Source organism: Elephantulus edwardii, unplaced genomic scaffold (genome assembly GCF_000299155.1).
Source record: "Elephantulus edwardii isolate Elephantulus edwardi_28Jun2011 unplaced genomic scaffold, EleEdw1.0 scaffold00162, whole genome shotgun sequence".
NCBI lineage: Eukaryota > Metazoa > Chordata > Mammalia > Macroscelidea > Macroscelididae > Elephantulus > Elephantulus edwardii.
The window spans coordinates 281,217-302,016 of record NW_006399912.1 but is presented as its reverse complement, the minus strand read 5'-3'; the positions used below and the strand labels follow the sequence as shown (position 1 = coordinate 302,016).

Here is a 20,800-nt window from a genome sequence, read left to right as displayed (position 1 = left end):
ACCAGTAGGTGGCCCTGGCCAAACCCTTCACCCTTATGGCTTGCTCCCTTTCCCATCTTGTTGCTGGCAGATAAAATGAGTGGAGGCACATCAAGTGCTCAGAGCAGATGTGCTCAGAGCAGTGCTGGATAGATTTGAACTGCTCGCTGAGTGATGGTGGTTCTCACCTGGGTTATACCAGAGCACGGACTGACTACCTCTTGATGCTTCACAACAACTCTGTGAGGGAGGCGTGAGTACAATGCCCATTTGATGGGTGTGGAAATTGAAGCTCAAAGAGAAGGGACTTGTCTAGGTCACACAGACTGCAAAGCCAGGACTCAACCCAGGGAGAATGGGACACTGCACCTGAGCTCCAGCTACCCTAGCCTTCAGCCCATGGATCCTGTTCTCACTGGGTCTGTGGCCGGCAAGAGTAGAGATTGGGGGTGCTGGCCAGGGGTCTGAGAGTAGCTCTTTGAGAGGCTGAGTGTGATCCACTAACAAACCAGAAGGCCAGAGAGTAGATAGTTGCTAGGAGCTAAGGAGGCGGGGTCAGGCAGGGTAAACGGACTAGGCCTATGAGACCCTAGAAGGGTTTTTATACTTTGTTTCCAAGATTGTTGTGTCAACTCCTACAGGTGCTAACACTAATCGGAGCCATGTGGCTAACCCTGTCCCTTACTGCCCTTATAGCCACCCGCCCTTCTCTCCTTTCTTTCTCAATCGAGATTCTTCCTAGAGGATCTGCTCTTTGTTGCCATGTCCTTGCTCCTGGGCACTCTGCAACTGCCACTTCATCCCTTTTTTCTGACACCATTGAGTAGGTGCAAAAGCCTTTTTGTATTGTCTCCGTAGGGTGCCAGAGCAGGCCCTTGCAAGGCCATAAGCACCATGCATCGGCAGCTGTTGGAAGATCTGCCCAGTAAGTCCAGCTCTGCAACTGACTCCCTGCAGATTTCACTCACTGGTCACCCGTCTGCTCCACTGGGGCAGTTAGCCAGGCATGTTGCGTCTGAACCCACAGAGAGCCCCACTGGACCACTGAGCTGACCTTCCCACCCCTGTTCTGTCCGCACCTTCTGGTGAATTCCTTCTAATACCTGGGTCAGCCAGCCCTTTTGTTCTCTACAAAGCCCCTCAAGCCCCTCGGTTCTCCTGCTATCCTTCCAGTTCTGGCAAGCCTCTCCCTGCTGCTCTGCATACCTGCTTTCTCTTGTGTGGCCACGTGATATGTTGTGATGTTGAGGGTGTTTGCTTTCTCCCCAGCTGGAGCCCCCTTCCCCCTCCCCCCAACTCATTGCTCAGTGTGTGCTCAGTAAAGAGGAATTCAAACCTCAGGGGACACCAAAGCATTCAGCTCCCCTAGCTGCCTCATTTTCTCCTAGATTATCATTAGGACCTTAGGACAGCCTGGCTCCAGTGAAATCCCTTCTTTTTTTTTTTTGCTGTTGTGAGTTAACATAAATGTAGGAAAGTGCATGAAAATGTGCTATTTGTAGATACTCAGCTCAATTATTCTGTGATATGATCACACCTGTGTATATTTCAGATCAAGACGGAAGCTCTTCTCACAGACCATGAGTTCCTTTCCGTCTGTCACCAGCATGCCCTCCCCCAGGGAAGGCCTCATTGACTACTTAAGGGGCCATTTAAAAGAAATTAAAAAAAAAAATTTCGTTCTCATTGGAAAATGTTTTTGTTTTACTCTGTGCGTTGCTGTACAGAGGTAACTCGTGGTTGCTGTGATGCTGAAGCCTGTGACAGTGATGTGCCAATCGTGGTCATGGGCACCCATGGTGGACAGTGTTGGCTGGAGCTTCCCAACTAAATCAAGCCTCAAAGCAGGAGCGGCATCCGCTTCCGAAATGGCTTGCCTCCGGAAACTCTATGTACGAACAGTGCTCAGGCTGTTCGTTTATAGGGTCGCTATGAGTCGTCTATGACTCCATGGCACCAAATAACAACAACAACATAGGGATTTTTTAGTACAAAATAATAAATTTCTGCAGAAACACTGTAAAAAAGGGTACTTTTTGCATGTAAATGATACGGACAAAGCTTTCTTGGCTAATATTGAAGCATATCGTGTAGAAAGTGAAAATTCTTTTTTTTCATATTCTTTTTTTTATTATTAATTTCAATGAAAACTTATGGAGACTTTGGATTTCCATTCATTCATTGTTGCACTTTTCTCCCCTCCCAACCCTCCCCCTAGTACATTACCCTCTTGGAAAAGTAAAAGAAAAATTCTTTTACAATTATTTTACAATCCCTCCCTCCAGGTCCACTCCACTATGCAGCCTTCTCTCTGGACTCCTGTGATGACAAAAATACCTAATAACATATCCCTGTTAAACAGTTTTCTCCCTCATCCATTTCAATGTAGTATATATTATTGAACCCATTTTCTCAGTCTCCCCCCAACCCAGATGTCAGTCCTGTTTTACAACAGTGGCACCATGCAGTATTTGTCCTTTTATGACTGAGATACTTCACTCAGCATAATGTCCTCCAGGGTCACTCATTTTGAATAATATTGCTTGAGGTTCCTTATTTTTCAATGCAGTGTAGTATTCCACTGTGTGAATATACCGCAGCTTCTCTATCCATTCGTTTGTTGATGGGCACTTAGGTTGTTTCCAACTCCTTGCTATTGTGAACAAAGCCGCGATAAACATAGGTGTGCATATATCTGCTTGGATGTCAGTTATGGTCTCTTTGGGGTATATTCCCAGTAGTGGAGTTGCTGGGTCAAATGGTATCTCTATTTGCAACTTTTTGAGAAAGCGCCATACCGCCTTCCACAGTGGTTGCACCATTTTATACTCCCACCAACAGTGGATAAGGGTTCCAGTTTCTCCACAACCTTGCCAGCATTTGTTGCTTGCTGTTCTGTTAAATTTTGCTATTCCGACAGGGGTGAGATGATATCACATAGATGCTTTGATTTGCATCTCTCTTAGAGCTAGGGATTTTGAACATTTCTTCATGTGCTTGTTAGCCATCTGAATGCCTTCTTTGGTGAAGTGTCTGTTCATATCCTGTCCATTTTTCTATTGGATTATTTACCTTTATCTTGTTGTGGTGCTCAAGTATTTTATAAATTCTGCATATAAATCCCTTATCTGATATGTCATTACCAAATACTTTTTCCCAGTCTGTGGCTTCCCTTTTTACCCTGTTGGAGAAGTTTTGCATGTGCATAGGGATTTGATTCTTAGAAGATTCCCATTCATCTATTTTATCTTCTGGTTGTAGGTTGAACAATCTTTAACTGACAGGAGCCCAGCTCTCCTCACTATCCTTGTCATTTCATTCCAGAACTCTTTCTGCATCTGTTCATCAAGGTGTACCTGAATCTTCTTACCAATTCCACATGTCCCCACTTGATTGATAGGCCAGCTGTAATGACATAACCCCTCCCCTCAGATGGACATTTAGGTTATTTCCACCTATCTACTGGCTGGTTGCATTTTAAAGGTTTAAAATTTCCCTGGTAAGCTTGCCTTTCCCCCAAACACTTGATCTTCAAGAGAAGCAGATCCCTTTTGAAGTTTTTCTTATCTTTACAGTTGGTCCCCCTCTCTCCTTCCCCCGTCCCACACACAGCCACTGAGGGGAAGGTAGCTGGCATTTGATGGATGATTATAGTATCACTCGCCTCTGAAGAACTTTTTTATCCATGTTTGTGTTCAGAACTAAGAGACTAGAATTCTTTGTTCCGTGATTTAGGTAAGAGACCTAGGCTCAGAGAGGGCCCCTTCCCATGAGGGTTAAGCAAGGAAGGGGTCACTGTGTAGCCATGAGGTCTCGTCTGGCTTTCACTCCACTCTGACCAGGCCCATACAAGGTGAGATTTGTTATACTATCTCGATTCAGTACACCAAAATTTTTATAGATTTTAAAAGACCCAATTACTGTTACATCACTTCTGCTGCATGGTGACTTCACGTGTGAGACACTGGGACTGTGCTCCATGCAGTCGTCACTGGGGGATTTTTCAGAGAGAAATTGTTAAGTCTTTCTTCTGGGACACCTTTGGGTGGACTCGACCTTCCAACTTTCCAGTTAGCAATTGAGGCTGTTAACCGTTTATACTCTGCAGGGACTCCATATAAAGCTTATAGAGAGAGTTCTGGATCAGTCTATCCTTGAGAATTCCTGCTCTGTCATTTCTCTGTATTGCTCTCTGTTTGATCTTGTTTTTCTATTTTGGAAAGATTTTAACTGCTGGGTGACATGCTCTAAAACTCATTGGGTTATGAGCTGAGAAAGCAAGTACTCAGTCTTGGTGCCTGACTCTGTGAATCTGAGTCGTTCAGGAGGAGAGAGAGGAGGGGCACCCAGGGCCGCATTCAGTCACTCTGTGTCCTGAGTGGGCCCTGATGGATGCTGTCTGTCAAGCAGTGCAGGTGGGATGCCCCTTCTCTGGGCTCTCTTTGCTGGCATCTGCATACGCTTCTGATTTCCTGGACAGTAATTCCTGTCTCAATTTATCTGTCTTTCTGTGGATGGGTAATCCAAAGTGGGTAAATAAAAATGAATGTTTGAGTTTGAATGCTAATTTGGCTTTCCATTAGGCTTTGTCTTAAGCATTATTAAAATTAATCTGAGCTCCTGAACTCATTCGACTTATTGGCAAGGTCTGGGGCTCAGGAATAAAATTGATGGTTGTTTAGGGTAAATTCATGAGGTGAGTAATGCATATCAAGATGATGGAGAAGTCTGTCTTAAAATGGCTTGCTTTGGTTTTGTGTTTTACTTTTTTTTAAATGACAAAGTCATAGACCAACATCACCATCATCCAGACTGTGAAAAGAGAAAAGCACTTCAGTTAGAAATGTGTCCTCAAACAGCTAGTGAGTTTCTCTAGTCTTTGCTCCTTTCTCAACCTGATCCCTTTGCATGTACATACTTTTTCAGGATTGCTAAATATAGAGACAAGATTGAGCCCCTTGTAGAATACTGTCATTTTAGAGAGAGCTTGGTAAAATACTGTTATTTTAAAGAAAAGATTGGGTTCAAATTCTGACTCTTTAGCTATATGACCTCAGACAGGGTAAATTGTATACCCATTCACACCAGACTCCCTTTGTAAAGAAAGTCAGCATTTGTCCTGTCTTGGAAAAAGTGCGGCCGGGGTACTCCTTATGACCATGATTTCATTTTACATACTCTGAGCATGTTATCAGGAGGGACAGCCGTTGGAGAGTATTATGCTTAGTAAAATGATCAGCAGAAAAGCAGGAAGATCCCCAGTGAGACTGACTGAGCCAGTAGCTGCAACAACGGGGACAAGCATGGACGGGGAGGATTTTCAGGATGGGGCAGTGCTTCGTTCTGTCGTCCAGAGAGGGTCACTGGGACTCAGACCTGCCTTGGTGGCCTAACCACAACACTACTCGTGTCTTTTTCTCAGTTATTAGCATAATGGCAGGTACAACAGTGTTTTCTTTCCTGTAGTGACATGTGCTTTGTTTTGACAAAACGCTTATGTAAGTTAAGAAGATTGTGACCTCAGTGTGCTGTAGCTGAGACACCAATTGTGCATGTGAGTTTAAATCCCAGGCGTTCCACCTTTTAGCTGTGTGACCTTGGGCAGGTTGTTCAGCATCTCTGAACTTTGGTTTCCATAGCTATAAAATGAGGATAACCCTGATACTACCTTGTGAGGTGGTTGTCAAGTTTGAGATCCTATACATTCTATACCTTAGAGGCACAGCTGACAAGTACACAGGATCATGGTCATCCTCTATGAATAACTGGCATTTGGGAAACATTGAGCTGGCCCTGGAGAGCCTCTTGGTGGTCTCCCCTTAGCTGTTGAGAGCAGTAAGTGGTAGCTGTTGTTGTTTATATTATTTAATAATAATGTTATTAGATGTTAGTGGACAAACACGCTGGGAGGTGGTATGTGTTGTTTTGAAGATAAATTCTTGGAGACAGGCGCCATCAGACAACAAGATGGTATCAGTTGAGTTTCCACCCTTCACGTCTGTCTCTTGCCTCTGTTGGACTCTGTAGGCCAAGCCCAGCCTTCGGTGTTTCATAAAACCCACCGAGACACTGGAGCGGTCCCTTGAGATGAACAAGCACAAGGGCAAGAGGCGGGTGCAAAAGAGACCCAACTACAAAAATGTTGGGGAGGAAGAAGACGAGGAGAAAGGGGCGGCCGAGGATGCCCAGGAAGACGCCGAGAAGGCTAAAGGTACAGAGGGTGGTTCAAAAGGCATGAAGACGAGTGGGGAGAGTGAAGGTGAGTGCGCTCGCAAACGCCACCCGTGTGCCCCACGGGCAGCCCGCCTGCCCGTCCTGTCTCCTCCCTCCTCACCCCCGCCCCCTCCTGTGTGTTCAGTCCTGGCACTGTGTACCTCATTCTACGTGACCTGGCCCTTGTCACACAGAAAACCTCCGCATGTCCCTACCCTTTGATGGGTAGGGGGCCTGGAGGAGAATTCCTTTTTTCTATGCCTCAGTTTCCTCATCTGAGAACGGAGGCCAGCACAGAATCTACTTCATAGGGCTGTTAAGAGAATTAGATGACTTCTTATTTGCAGCACTCTTGTTACAGTGCCTGGCTCAAGGCAAGTGCTGTCTTACTCTATTTACTGCTCCAGCTGCTGCTACAACTTTCAGCAGGAACAATATTGCTGTTGTTATTGACAGCCCAGGATTCTGATTTTTATTATTACTAATTTGAATGAAAATTTACAGAGACTTTGGATTTCCATTCATTCGTTGTTGTACTTAGGATTCTGATTTTTGAGAAAAGGCATTATTTCTAGTGCAGTGTAGGGAGGAAGGGATTCCACAGTGAAGGAAATAAATTGCTTCCAATGAGATGATTTTGGTTTTTTTGGAATTAAATGATCAAAATAATCACCATGATTCATACACAAAAATTTTTCAAAAGTCCTGTCTGTTTAGAGTGAGGTACAGTGTGTTGGGTGCCTTTATGCTCAGTAAGAAAAATCATTCAGTGCTCTTCCCCAGCCCACCCCCAATGTCAAGGATGATTCTGGGTTTTTTCCCCCACATCCTTTTCGTCTAGGTATAACCTCAGACTGGAGAGTATTACTGCTCTAAGATTGTTCAGCTTAAACCATCCAATCCCTTGTGTCCTGGGCCAAGCTCAAAGCCATACATATTGGGGTCTGGCTACAGCCCCAGGCACCAGGATGCAAGAGGTGATGGAGATGGGTGCTTGGTAGAGGTGTGGGTGGGGGGACCCAGGGCTCTGCTTGCTGGAGGGGAGGTTGATGCCTATCTCCTGGGGTGGATCTGTTCCCTCCACGCCCACCTGGCTGTGGTCTGCAGAGGTATGGCTAATGCTTCCTGTGAGCCATCCACCTGGGTCCTGGATTCGCATCCACCAGCCTAGGTGGTAGGAGGCCTCCAGTGGAAGGCATCTGACTGGAAGCGACAGAGCAGAACGGCTGTTTTAATCTGTAGCAGACAGCTCGTTTGACTTTAGATATTTGCTGGGATCCTGCAGCCGGAACGCGCTCCCACTCCCTCGACCTCATGATGGTTTTCCTGGCAGTTGTCAGCAAATGCCCTGGCCACGTTTTGATTAAGTACAACTCAGCATCTCCCTGGTGCCACTGGACCTCCACTTGGGGCCTGAGGTCTCCAAGCTGTCATTTTTCTGGTCAAAGTACACAGTAAGCATTTTGGTTTAGGAATTCTTTTTTATATTTTGGTTTGGGGAAACTTTTGTCAACAAATATCATTTTGGTGAGGAAGTAAGGGGCAAACTCAAGGTAAGCCACACTTATTTGCCTATTGGGGTCATTTTGATTTGATTTGATATTTTTTTCTTCTTAACCCAGAAGCAAACTGTTGGCTAAGTCAGTTTTCAGCTTGCCTGTAGTAGTCACATTGGAGGAAGAATGACTGTCCTCGCCCCATTTTTGTACACTGTGTCCTTGTCGATTTTGTTTTGGAAAGATGCTCTTTTATTCCAGTCCTTTTAAGGGAGGCTCCCTCACTGGGCTGTGCCCGTGACTAACAGTGGTGTGGAAGGGCCATGGCAGGCTTGGCCTCTACAGTACAATCCAGTTAGTCACATCAGCTGTATGTCTGCCCAGCATCCATGCACCTTCCTGCTGATAACGGCTCCTCGGTTTAAAATTGGTGTGTAGGCTTTGTGGATGCTGAGCCCACTTGTCCCGTGCAGGAGTCCAGAGGGGAGATTTTCACCAGTCTCCAAAAGTCTTTTTTGGTCACCTCCTCTGCTAGGGCCCAAGGATGTCCCCAGAGGCTTTGCTTAAACAGACTCCAGAGCTCGCCCAAGCGTGGCTCTCAGCCGCCACCTTGGCAGCTTTACCATTTGTGTTTTCTTGACCACAGTAGTCATTCCAACATATGATAGGGCCTGCCATCCCTTCCCCTCGTTCACAATAAAGAAATACAGCTTTCCCAGGCCCATCCTGCATCAGGACATTCAGCTTGGCAGCCACTGTTAAATTCCTGAGCTCTCTGAATTGTGTATTTGTTCTCCTGGTTATTCACACATTTGAAGAGACAGTTGGTGTGTTTAACCCTATGCTTCTATCTGTGTGTGTTTGAAACTGCACAGTTGTTAGTGCCTGTGACTTGGAGGGTCACATTTTCCTATTCACATTTTGAGCAGAAATGCAGCGTGGGGTTGGGGATTGCCTAGAAGTGGGGAGAACTGACCTTGCCCGGCTCAGTGTCTTTTAAGTTTCTCGTGTGCCTTGACAGTTTCATTAACTTGATATTTTCCCATCTGGAAATTATGAGTCCAGAAAATACAATTCACAGGCTGCTTGTTTTGTTTTTTTTCCTTAATGAGGATGTGTTAGGACTCTGTGATTGTAAGACCTAGAAATCCGACTTGGACTTGCCTCAGCAGAGTGATTATTGTTCATGTAACCAGGAGGCTTGGGCAGGGCTAGATCCAAGTGAAAAGATGACCATTGGCTGTTCCCAGGCTCAGGTGCCTCCAACTGCATCACGTCCCAGTGACTGGCTGGGATCCTGTGGCTGGTCCTTACTTGGGCCCTTTGCCTACCCCGTAAAGCATGTCCATCACCGACTATCCAGGCCTGGGTCAAGTATCTGCCCTTCAGGCTGCAGAGAGCGGTCTGCCCAGATGACATCAGAGTAGGCGTAGTGTCTCCGCAAATGGAAAATGAGGTGCCTTCATCAGAGAAGGGGGCATGAGTGCCTTGTGAGCATCTTCCCCCTTCCTGTGTTGATCTGTGACATTTCCTCTTGCACATGATTTCTTTACCCAGTAACTGTCTTTCAGGAGCCCTGGCAATGCATTATAAAGTGTTTTGTGGCTACTGGAAAAGGTGATTATTTGAATCACCCAGTAACTACTTGGCAGAAATTCTAGGTGATCTACTCCTTTAAAGAATACAGGCAAGGGAACCCAGTGGAGTAGTTCTTCCCTGGGGTTATATTATGAGTCAGAAATATAGCATCAACAGTTATTCCTTGTCCCTAGATGTATGGATGCTGTTAGCCTGGATGTAGCAGTCAGGCATAAGTGACTCTTTAAAAAAAAAACAAAACCAAACAACTGTGTGCCTCTATTACTGTCGTGGAATATATGCATAGCAGAACGTACACCAGCTCAACAATTTCTTCAGCAAATGAGTCTTACGAGCTGCTAATGTTGGTTCACCCACACCATGCCACCCCCACAGAGGAGTGAAATCTTTACTTAAAAAGCTGAGGTAGATCATATGAGTAAAAAGGGACATGTGGTCATTAAGTCACAATTTTGCCATGGCTTGATTTGAGTGTTGCATCAACGTAATTTTTTCTCTCCACTTGCAGCACACAGACTTCACACCTCCTCCACAGAAAAGCCCAGATGAGGAAGCTGTGTGAAATGAATGTGTGCTCCTGACCTAGCCATTCCCACCCCCAGTTTGCAAAGAAATCTGCTCCCTCCTGTGTCCCGAGTGATGGACCACTCATTCTGAAACCTGAAAAATCACAGGGCCCCTAAATTTGAAGAAATTTAATACAGAAAAGAAAAGGAGAGGTGTCGTCATCCTCAGAGCCCCTTGAAGGAAGCCAGCCTTCCCAGGATGCACTGCGCTCTTTTGACGTGGAGAACTGTGTCCCTCTCCTTGGTTTCACTTAGACCAGTGACCTAATAAACAGACCCCCAGACAGAGAGTGAATTGTTACAACTTCTCCTTTGATAAATAGGCCTTGTTTTTGTGTTTGCTTATGGACAAAGTTGGCCTTGATGCCATGATCTTCCCTTCAAAGGTGCTATTTGAATTCCAGCAAAGGCCTGAAGTCAAAGCAACAGGGCCAACTTAGAATAAATCCATTCTGGTGGTTTGAGGAATACCAGAACCTTAGTATTGCATTTTTCCGTAGCCTCCTTTTTTTCTTTTGAAGTCCCTACTGAAATATAATGGAATCTATCCTTATTTCTGGCACCCCTGGGAAAACCAGAGTCAGCCTCTGGCCCTGCAGCGTTTTCTGATTGGGGCTGGCCAGGAGTGAGATGTATGAGGGTGGGGTTTGCACCCTAGCCCTGCCTGAGAGCAGTGCTACAGCTTTGGGGAAGTCATTTCCCTCTCTAGGACCTTCATAATGCCCCCACCCCTTTATTCCTCCAGTCATCATATGTGAGGACATGAGCACAGCGGCCCCTTAGCACTGAATGGGATCTTCACCAAGAGGGAGGACGGAGTAAGGAGTTCTTAGAGGGCAGTTTGACTGGGTGGACCCACTGCTTGGGTACCGTGGAGTGTGTTTGTACGTGCAGGTTTGTGCGTGAGCAGGAGAGGAGGCAGGGGAAGGACTCAGGATGGCCTGGTGTAGAGTGCCAGCTTTCTACCCAGGCTGTCTTATCTAAGGAGGGAGGTGGAGGCACATTCTCCGAAGGGCAACTTCCCAGAAACCATCTGAACTCGGCCTCTTGCTGTTTAGTAGAAAAGGATCAAAAGTGAGGAAGAGGTACCCCTAAGTATGCAGCATACTCACGCCCTGTCATTGCAGATGCTATTTGCCTCTTGAAATTGTCCTCCCAAACCAGCCAACAACATGCCATTCTTCTCTCGTCTCCTTGGTAACAGGCGAGAGCATTTTATCCTCGGTTCTTTTCACCTTTGAAGGCTAAGGCCTTCTTATTCTTCTTTTTTAAAATCGTCTGTCCTTGTGGTGGTTGCTGGAATATAGAACACAGAGGATGGTTGGTAAAATTCCTGAATTTGTGAAGTCAAAATGATTGGGAGGTCATTCTTGCCATTTCCCCGAAAAGCACTTCATTTACCAAATATTAATCAGATTAGAATGTACATCATCCCCAGCAAGTTGATGGATTATTGCTGTAATTTTAAAAAATCACAGTCTCAGAGGCACTGGGGAAGCTCACGGTTTGGCCAGAGTTGTCATCTCAAGGGGCAGAACTTGATGTCTTTGGGTCCCAGGGGTCCAAAGGCCTGAGCTGGCTCTTCCCAGCAGAGCCTCTGCTTAGACAGTGGCAGGTCATGTATGCCTTTTCCTGCTCTTGAGGCTTTTGTGGAAATGGTGCAGGCTACAGAGTGTTTGGGTGGGGGTTGACCAGAGTGCGAAGGGTTGGAGAGGTGGCTTCCTGTGCACCCAGTTGCAATTATTCAGATTCCTGAGGCTCTGGTTTTCAGCCATATCATGGGAATACAGGCTGGGGTGTTGGAGCGCCTGGCATCAAGGTTGAAAACACACAGAGGCCGTTTCTACAAAGTCAGTGCAGTGGAGAGGAAAAGCCAAGGGTGGGGCACATCATTTTAATCTCTTTGTGCCTCAGTTTCCCTTCTCTAGAATGCACAAGTAGGCTACCTGAGTATCACACAGTTGTGGCAGATAGAGTGATTTTAGGTGATAGAGAGAGGGCATTGAGTAATGTAGGGAGAGAGCTTCCCCAAGAATCCGTAGGTGAAATTGTATGATGCCTCTCCTGGTGATGTTAATTTTGGTTATCTGGTTAAGATGACACCTAGTTTCACCATTCTATAATTCTTTTCTTTGCAGCCAGTAAAAATTCTGTGGGGACACACTGGGACAGTGTGGAAATCCTCCTCCTCACAGAAATCTCCCCCTAGATTTGGCATCCATTGATGCAATCTTATCATTTATGGTCACAAAATTATGATCTTCCAAATTCAGCACCACCTTTTGTGTTTAAAGTCAACCTTCGGTATCCTGCTGTAAGCAGGATCTTTCCCTTGTCTCTCTTACTATCTGTTTGTCAGTAAATCAAAAGACTTACTGCACTGGCCTAATCTGCTGTAAAGGACCTCTTTAAAGTGCTGAAGAGCAGGGATGTCACTAAGATGTAAGATGTACCTGATCTGAGCTATAGTATTTTCATTTGCTTTGTATGCATCTGAAAGTTGAGCAGTAAATAAGGAAGATCAAAGATTAATGAATTCCTTTTGAATTGTGGTATTATAAGACATTATCTAATATACCACGGACTGCCAAAAGAACAGACAAATCTGGGGAGCTCTGGTGGCCTAGTGGCAAGAAGCTGCACTAAAACCCCAGAGGCACACAGTTCAAATCCACCAGATGCTTTGCTGGAGAAAGAGGGGCAATCTCCTCATGTACCAGTCAGATGCGATTTGACTGTATACACACACACACACAGAACAAACAAACTGTCTCGGAAGAAATCAAACCGGGTTACTCTTTAGAAGCAAGGATAGTAGAATTTTATCTCACATGTCAGGCATGTTGCCAAGAGACATCAGTCTTTGGAAAAAGGCACCATACAGGGAAAAGTGGAAGGTCAGTGAAAGAAAGAAAGATCTTTAGTGATGTGGGTTAAGACTCACTGTCACTCGTAATAAGTGATCACATGGATGGGCTTGAGTATGGTGGAGATTGTAAGAATGGTGCAGAATCAAGCTTCAGATCCTTTGAAATCAATTTAGGGTCTCCCCCCACCCCCCCCTGCTTTCTATATTAGGGTTCCTTCCTTTCAATCCTTATTGATTTCATTTCCTTTTTTGAATACGTTAAATATTAACATACTGTCAAAACTATGTATAAATCTACTTTGAAAGAAGTATCCTTCCCCAGCTCAGATCCCTCTGTCCCACTCCCCACTCCCCACCACTACTCATAGATAGCTAGCTTGATTGTGTTCTGCTCTGTCTGTGCTGTGTGTCTTTTTATGAAAATAGATAGATACATGTGTATTTTCCTCTGTTCCTTGATATTAGACATGCAGGCTCATATACTATGCCCATTTTTGCATGTCACTCTTTCTAATTTACTAGCATCTCCAGAAACCCCTCCATATCCATTCCCAGAGATTTCCTTATTTTACCTCCTAGCTTCTGTGCGTGTGGGTACATCACATATACCCAGGCCCTGAGCTTGGACATTTAGGTAGTTTCCAGTATTTTGCAATTTCAAACAGTGCTGCAATGAACAGCCTGTATGTGTGCCTTTTCATATTACTGGATGTGTATCTATCTTTCAGATAAATTCCTAGAAGTGGTCTTGCTGAGTTACACAGTATAATAATGGTCTAAAACTTTCCTTAAAAATAGGTTTCTTTAAAAAAAAAAAAAAGTAAGACAGTTCAAGAAAAGTGATTAAATCACTAACAAATAGGAGAGGCCGTATGGATGTGGGGAAAGTCCTGCTGGTGTAGTCTGTAGGGAGCTGTGCGGCCAACCCCTAGGAGTCACCTCTGGCAGTTCAAATCCACCGCCAGCAACTGTGCAGGGGAAAGAAAGACAGTTTCCTCCCATGCAATTTACAGCCTCTAAACACCTGCTAGAGGGTCCTGGATGAGCCAGTTCTGACTCAGTGGCTATACAAATTTGGGGTTGACACATAGCAGAGTCTATACTACAGGCAGGCCACAGGCTGTTCGGACCCCCCACAAAAACCCGACAGGGTAGGTGGAGGCTCAGAGTCTAATAATTGAGGTTCAGATGGAGGCCCTTGGAGATCCATCCTGAGAACTTGAATCCTGGGCTCAAGGGCCATTCTGGGTTCAGGTGAATCCATCCAGGTCCGTGTGAAGTGTCGGTCCATGGGAGGCTGTGAAGCATGGTATGGCAGCAGGGAGGAGGAGGAGGCATGGCCACCCAGAGCCAAGTGGGACTTTCCGTGTGAAATTCCGGTTCATTGTGACCCCAAGTCCATTGTGACTCCAGTCCTCTCCCACATGATCTTCAAAAGGTGGCTGTAAAATCGATTTTAAGGTTGAGAAACTGGAGAGACCCTCTCGCCAAAAACAGTGCCTACCATGCCCACGCCCACCTTTATAAATTTTATGTAAAAATAGAACTTACTTTCAGTAAGTTAGACTCAAGGCTATTTTTTCTTAACAGATTTTGAGATTTTTTTAAAATAAAACTTTTCCAAAAAACCCAAAGACTGAACATTGGAAGACAGTCTATATTCATCTAGAACTTGAATCTCAGTAAAGCCAATTATCACACAGCTCTGCTGGCTTGAGGAAGGCGTGCATGGGGGAGGGCTGGTGCAGCTGTGAGGACCAAGGTGCAACCGAGGTCAAGGGCCTCGCTATGCCTGGAGAAGCCCTTGCCCTGCACCGGACATGGGATGCAGGGTGGAATGCAAGTGGCAGGGCCCCTCCTGGCTCCCTTTGCTGCATTCTCAGCTGTGTGGCCTCAGGGGAGTACTGCACTTTGGGCTCCTGTCTCCTCACACACAACATCTAGCGCTGGACCTAGCCAGTGGTTTTCATGCACTTTGTGGGAAGCCCTGGAGTTCTGGGAAAGGGGCCTTTGAGGCCTCTGTGGAGTGCCCGAGGGAACCATGCATGGGAGGGCTTAGGACCCACCCGTGCTCCAACTAGAACAGCCCTGCTTCTAGCATCTGGTGCGATGCCATGAAAATGCCATCCCACATTAGGCTCCAGCTGCTCAAAAGAAAAACTGAACAGCTCTGGATAGGATTATATTTAGCCTCTCCTTTCCTCTCCTCCAGAATTCTTACGATGTCCAGAGAGAATGAAAAACCAGAGAGGAAAGAGCCACCTCACGGCAGGCTTGCTCTCCAGGCTGAGGCACGAGGACTTGGCCCCTGTAAGCTTGGGGGGCCCATGCAGCTGAGTTTCCTTTCAGTCACAGTGACCTGATGTGGAACAGAACCCAGTGTTGCCTGGTCTCGTGACGTTTCCCAGCACTATGGACATCATCGTGTTGTGATCTTTGGGGTTTTCACTGGCTAATTTTTGGAAGGAGATTTTCTGGCCTTTCTTTTTAGTCTTAATCTGGAATCTCTGCTAAAGACTGTCCACCGTGGTTGACTCGTCAAGACATTTGAAATACCAGTGGCTTAGTTTCCAACATCACGGAACTGTGTAAGCCACCACAGTATGTTGCATATACAGTCACAAGGGGGATATGGAATTTTTTGGTTGTTGTTGTTGTTATGGTCTGACAAGTTGATTACACTTATTACAACCCTTTGAACAATAGACCTGAACCATGTCCTGTCCTGAGCCATCCTCACTCTCTCTGATAATGTCAAATAACATCGAGCCCTTTATTAGAGTCTCTGCGTCAGTCTGTCTTGTTGAGGATCTTTCTTTCTTTGACCCTCTACCTTTCCCAACATGATATCTTTTCCTAAGGACCAGCCCTTCCTGACGACATGCCCAAATTATGTGAGGAGTTGCACCATTCTTGCCTTTGAGAAACAATCTGGTTGCATATCCTCCAAGACAGTCTGGTTTGTTCCTAACAAGCAGTGGAGTTTAGTTAATAATAAATGAAAAAGAAGTAAAGGCAAAAGTGGGTGAGAGAGTGTAAGAGAACGTGTCTCCTAGGAGGTTACGTTTACACTGACTGATGTCACTGAGTAATGGGAAGGGAAGACCCCGGAGAGAGGGTTCTAGGCAGAGGGCCCAGCTGTGGAAAGGTCCCACGGCCGAAACCAGCTTAGGCATTTAGGACTAGAGAGTGAGAGGGTGAGGCTGAGAGTACTGGGAGGTGAGCTCAGAGGTGGACAGGGGCCAGCTCATGCATGACACTTGGATTTCATCCTGGGTGTGATGAGAAAAGGTGTTGGAGAGTTTTGAGTAGAAAGATGATACGCGCTAATTTCCATTTAAAATCACTGTGAATCTGTGTGGAGAACAGGCTGGAGTAGGGGCAGGGGAAGACAAAGGTCTGTGGATTAGAGGGGACTAGTGGGGGCAGCTCGGTGTCCACGATGTGCATTTTCCTTTCAGACACAGAAGTGGAGGTTCACGTTTCATCGTCTTTCTCGCTTTTTCCTCTGCGACTCTTCAGCATAGGAGAGTGCACAATCAAGGGCCCCATTGTTTTGAGAGACCGTAAAAGCAAGAGCCACCCGACTTTAGTTTGAGTTCTTTGTTCACAAGTTCGTAAATTTTTCTGGAAAGGAAATGTTTTCCCATGATTCAGTTCATCACTCTAAGTTAGTTTTGCATTTGCTGAATTGGGGGAAATAAAACAAGGTACCCAAACACTCTTCTAGAAGCTGCTAGTAGAAGGGAGAAAACATCAGCTTTTGGAATTAGGTCACATCCCTCTCTATGATATGTGCAGGTTTTGAATCTTTTCAGTGAATTTAATTATATTCTATTGACCACATGTCATTTCTCCTAAGCTGCCTCAAATCCTGTGGGAAGGAAGTGTGATATTAATAAAGTATCTTTATCTGATGCTGAAAGAAATGATTGCACTTCATAGTTTGGGTCAAATCAAAGACACATTTCTTGTTTGCTCCTGAGATGAGTGGACAGAGAGGTTCTGGCCTCCGTCCTGTTTCTCCCCAGTGTGGTGATGGTGCACGTGACTCCACTGTGGAGAATTTGCTGGACACACACAGAGAACACTCGAGATGTACTTCTGCTTGAGCATGACTATGTCTGTAAGCGTAGGTCTGCAAGCTTTCTGGCCTCATCCCAGTTTTTCCGTGTTTGCTTCCAGAGATAGAGATGGTGATCATGGAGCGCAGCAAGCTGGCGGAAGTGGCTGCCGGCACCTCCATGCAAGAGCAGAACACCACGGATGAAGAGAAGAGCGCCGCTGCCACGGGCGACAGTGCCAGCATGCAGTGGAACAGGTAGCTGGTCAGAGGGGCCCCACTCGAAGGGGCATGCCATGTGCTGTAGGTGGGGCTGTTACAGTCTGCAGCAACAGTGCACAGTGAAGCAGCTAGTGCCGAAGGAGAGCAGCCTTTTTGGGTGCACTGTGTGCCTCAGACAGGGGTGGCCCAGGACAAGGCGTCGCCTGCCTGCCAGTGGGTGGGAATTGGTGTCTCACAAAGATGGACTCAGTGGAGGGGCTCAGTGCCTTGCTCAAGATGATCACTAAGGACCCGAGAGGCTCTTCGATCTCTCAGCTCAGTCTTCCTGCTGCCCTGTGTCTCTTCCACCCTGTGACCACCAGAGGCATGGCTCCTCTTGAGAGGGGACAGAGTCCAGGTGACATTGTAGTAGTCCCCCCTTGAGAAGAGACTGACATACCTATGTTGCCACTATCCCCAGCGCACTGTGGTGCTTGGCCCTGTGCGAGAGAGTGTGGCTCTGCCTTGCAGTGACTGTATCTCAGAAGGCTCACCTTAGGGCTGGGCTTGGGTCTCCCCGCTTTCATACATTCACTACCCTGTGCATCACCGCCGTTTTAGTCAGCTGCTGTGATCTGTGTTCCTCCTCACTTTCAGCTCTGCCTGATTGTTCATTTACATGATAGTCCACTGAACCTAAACCTTCTCAGACCTTTCACACACCACATTCTTGGAACCTTACTGAAGCATCACTCTTCAAGAAAAGATTGGAGGAGGCTGCTTCCAGAGTGTGCAGTGAACTGTTAGGAAGGCTTTATTTCAGGGTGATGTCCTTATGAAAGGGCCCCACTGCACACACCCCCTATAGAGTTCCTCTTGTCAGTCTACCAGGCATTCACTTCTGAAATACACACACTTATTCTTTTATTCTTAATCCAAATTAAAGTTAAGTGTACAAGCACACTAATTCCCCCTCCCCCCCATCTCCTCTTTGCTTGGCAAATATTTCAGTTACTCAGGCCTTTGAACTGGTTCAGACCAGTTCAGTCATGGCTGAAGAACCAAACCCAGGGCAGTTCCAAATTTGTAACAAGTGAGTGTACTGCAATGGGAAAATTACAGGTTGAAGCCTGGGAATGGGGCCCTGGAATGGAATGGAGAAGAGCCATAGCATACCCTTCCAAGAACTTGGTGCAAGATTATTAATTACTGCCAGGACTATGAAGATACACATTCAGAGCAACATGGTCAGCCACCATCTTTGAGCTGGACATTGTTGTTTCTGACTCTGAGGATCACGAGATTTGGTTGCAAGGCAATGTGTGTGCTGCCCTTGTTTACTAAGAGAGAGATGAAGTTTCTTGCAAGGTGGTAATGTGTAACTTTTCCTGTTCTGGTTATTGTTCTGACATACCCACGTTTTATAAATTCAGGTCCACCCTGATTTCACTTCATCAGTCATGACTGAACCGGGAAATACTGGTTCAAAGCCCAGCAATTACCTAACAGATGGAATTAATTTTTATCAGATGCACAAGGGAACCAATTTTAGTTTTTCTTAAATAAAAAACATATTGAAGGGTGGTGCAGGCTATCAATTGTAACTTAATAAAAAACTCTTTGATCTTACTTGGCAGGAGAATTGTAACACATGACACTCTAAAAATGAAGGAAATCATTTAAACACAGAAAAGGAGGGAAGAAAGTCCTTTATAAAGCTCAGCACTGTGTTATTTAGAAGGTGCATAATTGGAAAAACCAGGAATGACAAGCCTTGGGGAATGCTTAAACAAATTATTTGCTTAATAAGAGTATGAACTGCTGCTTTTAAATGAGTAGTGTCATGATGCTTCCAATTTTTCCTAAGCTAAGAAGTGGAAACAGAGCATATATTTTTGCATAGTATGGTGATACTTTAGCTTTGCTAAAGGAAGAAAAGCACTTGTATTGCCAAAATTAGAAGAGAAGGGGAGCAGAGAGAAACAGACCAACTAAAGCCTTATGCTTAGCTGTTGGCATTGGAGGCTCTTTTTTCTGAATCTTTGTAAAAATAAAGGTTTTCTTAGGGTCAGTATAGGTTGTTTCTTAACTTGTATGACTTTAACTGGCGTCTTCCAGCACTTGATTTAGGAGGGAAATGGAGTGGGTGTTTGAGTTGGCCCATGTGCAGGCTTGTCAGTGCAAAACCTACCAACCTCTGGGTCAGTTCTCATGTCTCCCTGATCCTAAGTGGCAGGAAGAGACTGGCTCAAGGTGAGAACAGCCTCCTCCTACAAGGTTCATTTGTAAGTGATCAGAAACGACACTGCTGCCCTCGGATGTTCCATCTCCCAGCACTGAGGCAAGGAGGGTGGCAGTGTGCTCTCCATGTTGCAAATTGGACCTTGACCTTAAAAGCCCAGAGAAACAGCCCAAGACAAAGCAGATCTACTCTTCACCTCACATACTTTGGACATTTTGTCAAGAGGAACCTCTTCTAGGAAAGGTCAATAGTCAGTGAAAAAGAGGAAGACCTTAGCAGTGACAGTTGGACTTGAGCATGGACTTGATGGTGAGGATGGTGGGAGGATAGGACAAGGTTCAGATCATAGATCAGGTTCATTATGAGTTAAAGTTGAGTTGACAGCATGTAACAACAACAAACAATATTCTTACAGTCCTCAGATATTATGGCTAAGTCTCCATTTGAGTTTTACATTGTTGTTGTTGTTATGTACCATCAAGTCACTTATAACTCATAGCGATCCTATGTACAACAGTCCTAAACCCTGCTCTATCCTGTGCTAACCTCACTATCTCTGACATACCCCATTACCTTAGTCACTGAGTCAATCCATCTCGAGGGTCTTCCTCTCCTGCACTGTTCCTCCACCCTCCCAAGCATGATATCCTTCTTCAGTGACTTGTCCCTCCTTGTAACATGTCCAAAGTACGTCAGATGAAGCTTCAGAATCCTTGCCTCCAAGGAGCAGTCTGGTTTCACCCTCTCAAGGATAAACCTGTTCTGGCAGTCCATGGGTTTTACTATAGACATGCCAAAACCCAGGTCCTCTGCTGTCAAGTCAGTTTCTCTCATAGCTGCCCTGTAGGACAGAGCAGAATGGTCTGAAGGGAGTCCAGCACTGTGATCTTCATGGTGTCTGGCTACCACTCCTCCTTAGCTGACAGGTTTAAAGCAATGCTTTTAGGCCTAGCAGTGGAAGTGCTTTGTAGTGCTTCTAATATAGACGTGACAAACTAGTTTTAAAAGCTTTCAGGAAAAAATTGAAGAAGTAATACACCTTTATAAAATGTTTCTAATAACCTTAAAGCATATGGAGAACAAAAGGTCTCCATGATTCCAGTGCTCACAGTTTGGTTTCTTCCTACCAGTCTTTTCACTGCCAAAATCTCGGGGATTATGTCCTTTCTTCTGCTAATACCTTGGTCCATACCACTTTCATAATTTTTATTTTCCTTTTTATTATCTAGACTTTCCCCCTTCGTTTTGTTGTATACTTAGTAAACAGCCATTATGTATAACGGCTGTATGATAAACTCATGGTTAGGCATTGACCCAAATGGCCTGAATGGAACTACAGTCCCAATTCCAAGGAGCCACTTTGCCAGAGGATGTTTTCTGCTTTATCCTGTTTTCTTCCCGATTCTGGAAGCATTATCATTGGTGGCTTCCAGAACCCCACACCTGCAAAGCCATCCACACACCTGGAAGGTGACACCGGGTCTGAGATGAGGAAGCCGTGAGGCTGAAAAGAAGCAGAGACTGAACATGAATATTGTCCTCTGAAGTGTTTCTCTTCATTCTTGCATTTCG

The 20,800-nt window shown here is 45.6% G+C and overlaps 1 protein-coding gene across 1 annotated transcript in view; it reads left to right on the top strand.

Annotated features, from left to right (window-relative positions):
- CLEC16A (C-type lectin domain family 16, member A) overlaps positions 1-20,800 on the top strand; it is a 262,635-nt gene that overhangs the window by 64,642 nt on the left and 177,193 nt on the right. Inside the window, exons 11-12 of the mRNA XM_006895232.1 lie at positions 6,007-6,238; positions 16,908-17,043. Coding sequence (XP_006895294.1) covers positions 6,007-6,238; positions 16,908-17,043 — 368 coding nt within the window. The remainder of the gene's footprint in view (positions 1-6,006; positions 6,239-16,907; positions 17,044-20,800) is intronic.